General features: G+C 45.0%; 1 protein-coding gene across 1 annotated transcript in view; it reads right to left on the reverse strand.

Annotated features, from left to right (window-relative positions):
• Positions 1–7428, reverse strand: part of DGCR2 (DiGeorge syndrome critical region gene 2) — a gene marked incomplete at its 5' end in the record, with an annotated part of 99628 nt that overhangs the window by 48145 nt on the left and 44055 nt on the right. Inside the window, one exon of the mRNA XM_019506639.1 lies at positions 1768–1890. Within this exon, the coding sequence (XP_019362184.1) occupies positions 1768–1890 (123 nt within the window). The remainder of the gene's footprint in view (positions 1–1767; positions 1891–7428) is intronic.

Consider the following 7428-nt stretch of genomic DNA (forward strand, 5'->3'; position numbering starts at 1 on the left):
ATACCTACAGGCTGGGGAACTCCCTCCTCGTCAGTACAGAGACAGAAAAGGATCTTGGAGTCATTACCAATTCCAAGATGAACAGGGGCCGGCAATGTGGGGAGGCAGTCAGGAAGGCCAACCGCACCTGGTCATGCATCCACAGATGCATCTCAAGCAGGTCCAAGAAGATGATCCTCCCCCTCTATGCGGCACTGGTCAGGCCGCAGCTGGAGTATTGCGTCCAGTTCTGGGCGCCGCACTTCAAGAGGGATGTGGACAACATGGAGAGGGTCCAGAGGAGGGCCACTCACAGAGGGTAGATTTAGGCTAGACATCAGGAGACGCTACTTTGCTGTCAGAGCGGCTAGGATCTGGAACCAACTTCCAAGAGAAGTGGTGCTGGCTCCTACCCCACCGGTCTTTAAGAGGAGGCTAGATGTACACCTTGCTGCGGTCGTTTGACCCCAATACTCTTTCCTGCCATGGCAGGGGGTCAGACTTGATGATCTGTTCAGGTTTCTTCCGACCCTAGAAACGATGAAACTATGAAACACTGCAGACAGGCACCAGGTTTACTGTCAGAGTTTATTTTAAGCCAACAGGGCAAATACAAAAATGAAACAAAAGTTTCACCCAACAAAGGTATCTGCACACAGAAGGAAGTAAAATAGATTTCACCCTCTTGGAAACTTCCATAAACCAACTTCACAAAAACCTCCAAAAATAGCTGTGGATACAGACCACTGAAACTCTGAATAAACTATTCAAGACAGCAGAGATGGGCAAAAACCAGAGTTCAACATTTGTTAATGTTGCATCTGCCTAAAGAAGTCAGGTGTTTTCTATAGATATGGAAGATAAGAAACAGCAAACTCAAGTTTGAGGGACTACTTCTATCACACTTTTCAATATTTGAAATACTATAAATGCTACAAAACTGAGATACCAGAGCACAGATGAGCAGATAAGCAGCAGCTCACTTCATTAGCTACAGATCTGAATCAGTAAACTGAGAAAAAAACCCTGAAGTGTGCAAGACTTAAGCAAAATCCCAGAGACAGGCTTCAACTGAGTTCATACTATAAATGTATTTCTAAACCTTATTTCCAAATTTCTGCCTCACTATGCCAACAGAAAATTCTGAGCATTTTCCCCTGTAGAAGTATCCATTAAGACCTGTATTAGTCAGTTTTCCAAATGAGACCTGATTTTCAAAAGAGCTCATCACCCAGCAATACCAAACAAGGGGAAAAAAGTTGCTCAAGTGCCAAGCTCTTGAAAAATATGGCTCTGTCTGAATACAGTAGGGCCAAATGTGAGGTTTATTGTCTCTCAGAATGAATCCTTTGTTTATGCAGAGAACTGATCCATCACAGGCAGCAAGATGACAAGTTCCACCGGGCAGTCTGACGTGACTCAACTCAGTCTGGGTAATAGAAGGGTAACAGGCCAATTCAGAATGTAGCTGCAGACAAAACTACAAGATTGACCCAACTGCAGTGGTATTTTTTTTTTCCTCAAAAGTAGCCTGTCCCTTAAGCATTAGAAGTCTCCAAACTCATTTCACATCTAGGACAGCCTGCCATGAACTGCAAGAATCTAGATCCAAGAGAAATTGGTGGCAATGTTTGCACACACACACACACACACACACACACACACAAAATAGGAAACTTTATAAGGGAAACATGCTACCAAGAAACTATGAAGCCAGACTCACACAGGCATCAGTGCCGCACTCTTGCACAGAGGGACAGTTCCGAGAACAGTTCTTGTTCTACTTACCTGGACAGTCAACTTCATCACTCTCATCCTCACAGGTGGGCCATCCATCACACTGCCAGTTCAAAGGGATGCACTGGATGGTACCACTGCGACAAGCAAACTGCCCCGGGGTGCAACGGAGCTCTGAAGAAATAAAAAAAGGAAAAAAGTGGCATTTTGCTAGTTTTCAGAAATTCCCAATCCTTATTAAATCCTATGTGGATATCAGCCACCCATCCCCTTACAGACTGCAAAAAATGTCTGAACAAGTAATTTGGCTTTTTTTTTTTTTAAAGGCAGATCAGGTTCTTATTAGCTTCACATTTAAAAAACGAGAAATTAATATATTGTTTTCTTCACAGTTTGGAAACTTTTCTTTCCTAGGCTATTGCTTAGTGAAGTGTCATATCAGACCGCCTGACAGTAAAAACCTTCCACTAAGATGCCATCATTGTAAGAAATACCACGTGTAAAAAAAAAGTTACAGGCCAGATTTTCAGCTGATGTAGTCCCACCACAGTAAACCAAACTACACTAGTATGCAAGTGCTACAGGCCTGACCTTACAGCTTCAGTATTCTTACACATCAGGTTCTCTCTCACCCTGGAGCATGGCTGAGAAACATCTAGGAAAAAATCTCCAACTCGCCATACACCAAATTTGGTAATATGTTGATGCCACCAGAACAAAATTACCTCCATCTGAAATTGTACCATACATTCAATCTTTGCTCCAACTTGAAGTTCACACATCTGTTATTTTCCTACTGAAATATCCTGTCAAGCAAAATCCAAAAGCCAAGCTAGTTATATGTCTGCAGATATAGAATTATGTCCATCAAGGATACAATCCCCCCCCCCCCGGGTAAAACAGCTGTGCCATAGACATGCTGGCTCTCAATGTAATTGTGCTGGCAGATAGTGCTTTGAAATGCTTCAGTGAATCAATGCTACTCACAAAACAAGTTAAAGCAGCACAAAACAATCTTGCTGAAACAACGAGAGTCATCCCAAAGATGCTAAGCTAATACAGTTTACTGATAAAGTACCTTTTATCACCAGACTTCTGTTACGTAACTGAAAAAAAATTCTTAACACAAAATAAAAGCTTAATAGTATTTCATAGCTACCACTTTATAGACCACAGAAGTACTCATGTTAGAGATAGAAAATATAAAGGTATATCATATTAAATTACCATATACTCAGAAAAGACAGGTCACAAAATAGCTAAGAACCCATATCTGATCGGCTGCTACTGGTAAAAATATATGGTATAGCTAAGGCAAGAGTGCTGAACCATTTTAGTTGGTATTAACCTATCCCACAAAGAGAACACACATTAAAAGTAAAAAACCCCTCAACCTCAGCATGAGAGATCACTAAGGAAAGGGAAAAAGAAGTAAGTTTCTCCAAATAAAAAGTGAAAACATTTGTTTCTCAAAAATTAAGATGACCAGAATCTTACATAACACCCAAGTTAACAAAATACAGGATCATAGCTAAGGTAGGACTGAAACTTCTGCTAATCAGATTTATAAATTCATGGAAACACATTCACACTTCAGTGAGTGACAGGAGGCCATTTTATCCTTTTGGTATCCAATATCAGCACTCAGTGATAATTTCTTTATGGAATTCCATGGTTGCCACTTCAAGGATGGAAGTTCACTGAGACTTACGGTACTTCTGTGCACAGGGCAGAAATTGGGTTTAAAACAAATTTTATATTCTGACCAGCCAAAGGCTTCTATCACTCCTACCTCCTGCTATAGAAGAATTTCATTTCCATTTTAATGTCTTTGATGTAAGTGCTAGCTAGATTTGTGCGTTTAAGTCCTGAGTCTGTGGTTTTCATTTAAATGAACACTCTACAGTCCTATATTGGGCTTGAAGACCCCACAGGAGTTGTAGAGAGATGCTGCGGCACAAATAAGGAGGAGCAAAAAGGGCATTTCTTTTTCCAACTATTCATACCGACTTATACATCAAGGGGTTTAGATAAAAGGATGCTGTCATCTCATTACTAGTAGTATTCTACTTATGCATTACTTAAGTAGTTTATGAGGTCAAGAGAATCACGCAGTGGTATTAAGGCCCTATACGTACTGTAAATGCGCTGAATAACAAGGCCTATATAACCCTGTCCCAACATATGGCTCTCCTTTCTATACACTGAAGCAAGAAAGGACAAGTTACATGCCACACTGACCTATCCTTTGTCACCTTTGTACATTACAAACCTGTCTCTTTAGGAAGAATCCCTCCAAACTTGGAAAACTGTTAGACTTCTAATTTGTCAGGAATCAAAATTAGGCTAATCGGGTCGTCATATCAATGAACGCTTTCTCCAAATGCCAAGTATCCTGCTACTGTCACGAGCATAAAATGTGATTCTCTTCCATGCAAAAAGAGTTTATATAAGTGCACAGCAAATAGAACTTCTCCTTACTCGAAGCATCAGCAATGAGGTTACCCATGCCACCAAGCATTTACTTCCACATGTTAAAATTTAATAATCCAATTGCAATTTTCCCCCCATAGACCCTAGCTGCTGGGAAGGGATGGCCTCCACCTCTCTCCGCTGGGAAGAAGGCTCTTCTCAGCCAGACTGGCTGACCTATTCCACCGGGCTTTAAGCTAAGCCCACCGGGGGACGGGGGGGACTACCGCCACTGCTAGCCCGCTGAGCAACCACTGCAAAGCCAGCACACCAAGGCGCTTTAGGGAGCCCACCCCTGCCCCAGCCCTGGTACAATCTGTGGGCAAGGCAAGAGCCCCCAAGGGGACACTTGCCTGCCTGTACACAAATGCCAGGAGCTTGGGGAATAAACAGAAGGAACTTGTCCTTCTGCTTAATGCAAATAATTACCATGTCACAGGGATAATGGAGACCTGGTGGGACTCCACCCATGACTGGACCACAGGTATAAACAGCTATACTTTGTACAGGAGAGATCGAGTAGACAAAAGGGGCAGGGGTGTAGCTCTCTCTGTCAAGGAGAGCTACGTGTCCCTGCAAGCTGATATTGGTGACCAGGGTGGACAGCTGGAGACCCTCTGGGTTAAAATCCATGGGAAACACAGCACAGGGGACACAATGATGGGAGTCTACTACAGACCCCCTACCCAAAGTCAAGACCTTGACCAGGAGTTCGCCAGGGAACTGGCTGAGGCCTCATGCTCCAGGTCCATGGTTGTCATGGGAGACTTCATCTACCCAGACATCTCGTGGGAAGAGCGCTCAGCTAAATCCGAGCAGTTGCAAAGCTTCCTCTCATGCATGGATGACCTCTATCTGACACAAGAGGTCTACAGGCCAACGAGAGGTAAAGTGCTGCTCAACCTGGTACTGGCAACCAGGGACGACCTAATCGACTACCTAACAATTGATGGGAAGCTGGGTGACACCGGCCATGAGCTGATCACCTTCACCACCTGCCGTAAAGCTGACAAGACGGTCAACAATACAGAAGTCCTCGACTTCAGGAAAGCTGACTTTGACAAGCTCAGGAGGCTTGTTGGTGAGGCCCTAAGGGACCACGACCCAAAGGAAAGGGGAGTTCAGGAAATGTGGTTGCTCCTCAAGGGAGTGATCCTCAATACACAAGCTAATGCCATTCCATCTCAGAGGAAAGGCAGCAAAAGGGCACAGCAGCCCCCTTGGCTCTTCAGGAAACTCGCGGACCTCCTGCGGCTAAGAAGTAAGACCTACAAAGAATGGAGAATGGGATCCACTTCCAAGGAGAGGAATATTCCGCAATAGTCCAGACCTGCAGGAAGCAAGCCAGGAAAGCCAAGCTTGCGACTGAACTCCAACTAGCTACAAGTATCAAGGACAATAAAAAGGTCCCTTTTTTAGATACATGGGGAGGCAGAGGAAAAGCAAGGGCAACACTGGACCCCTGCTAAACCAGAACAAACAACTGACAACCGATGCCCAGTAAAAACCCAACCTCCTAAACGGGTACTTTGCATCAGCCTTTCATCAGTCCCACGGGTTGCCCCTGCCCATTACAGGACAGTAAGGCCCGGCTGCGGGAGATCACTTGCCCTCCATCAACACTGACCCCACGAAGGAACACCTCGAGAGGCTGGACACCTTGAAGTCAGCCAGCCCTGACAGTTTATACCCCAGGGTACTCAAGGAACTGGCGAGCATCATAGCCCAGGCCCTGGCACAGATCTTTGAGAACTCCTGGCGTTCTGGTAAAGTGCCCAAAGATTGGAAAAAGGCCAATGTGGTGCCTATCTTCAAGAAAGGGAGGAAAGTGGATCCAGCAAATTACAGGCAAATCAACCTAACCTCTATCCCGGGGAAGGTCTTAGAAAAAAAAAAAAAAAAAAATTAAAGAGGCCATGCTCAACAGACTGGCCAATGGCAACATCCCAAGGGTAGCCACCATGAGTTTGTTGAGGGTTGGTCTTGCTTGACCAATCTCATTTCCTTTTACACCCAGGTGATCCATCACCTGGACAAGGGAGAGGAGATTGATGTTGGAAATCTTGACTTCAAAAAAGCCTTTGATCTGGTATCCCATGATCACCTCTTTGCATAACTGGCCAACTGCAGCCTTGGGTCCACCACGATCTGCTGGCTGGGGAATTAGCCTCGCAGTTGGATCCAGAGGGTGGTGGTTGACTGAAGTCAATCGTTGTGGTGCCTTGTGACCAGTGGGGTCCCTCAAGGCTCTGTCCTTGGGCCTATATTGTTCAACATCTTCATTAATGATGTAGACATTGGAGTCAGAAGCGGACTGGCCAAGTTCGCCAATGATACTAAACTTTGGGGTAAATCCTCTACTCCTGAGGACAGGAAGGTGATCCAGGCTGACCTTGACAGGCTCAGGAAATGCACAGACAAGAACCTGATGATGTTTAACACCGAAAAATGCAAAGTTCTCCACCTTGGGAGGAAAAACCTGCAGCACCCTCATAGGCTCAGCAGTGTTACGCTGGCTAGCACTACAGATGAAAGGGACTTGGGGGTCACGATTGACCACAAGATGACCATGAGTCTGCAATGCGATGCTGCGGCTAGTAAAGCGAGCAGAATGCTGGCTTGCATCCATAGATGCTTCTCAAGCAAATCCCAGGACATTATTCTCCCATTGTACTTGGCCTTGGTGAGGCTGTAGCTGGAGTACTGCGTCCAGTTTTGGGCTCCACAATTCAAAAATATGTGAAGAAGCTTGAGAGAGTCCAGAGAAGAGCCCCACACATGACCAGAGGTCAGGAAAACAGACCTTGTGACAAGAGGCTGAAAGCAATGGGGCTCTTTAGCCTGGAAAAAACACAGGCTCAGGGGTGATCCGATGGCCACCTATAAGTTTATAAGGGGTATCCACAGCATCTGGGGGAATGATTATTCACCAGAGCCCCCCAAGGGATGACAAGGTCAAACACTTATAAACTCCTGCAAGACCGTTTCAGGCTGGACATAAGGAAGAATTTCTTTACTATCCGAGCCCCCAAGGTCTGGAATAGCTTGCCATTGGAGTTGGTTCAAACACCTACTCTGAACACCTTTAAGAAAAAATTGGAAGTTTATCTTGCTGGGATCCTGTGACCCCAGCTGACTTCCTGCAAGGGGCTGGACTCAATCTTCCGAGGTCCCTTCCAGCCCTGATATCTGTGAAATCTGTGAAACCGCTAGCCACCAGCCTACAGTCAAAAACACCAA

The sequence above is a fragment of the Gavialis gangeticus genome, unplaced genomic scaffold (assembly GCF_001723915.1).
Source record: "Gavialis gangeticus isolate Ggan-Ray unplaced genomic scaffold, GavGan_comp1, whole genome shotgun sequence".
NCBI lineage: Eukaryota > Metazoa > Chordata > Crocodylia > Gavialidae > Gavialis > Gavialis gangeticus.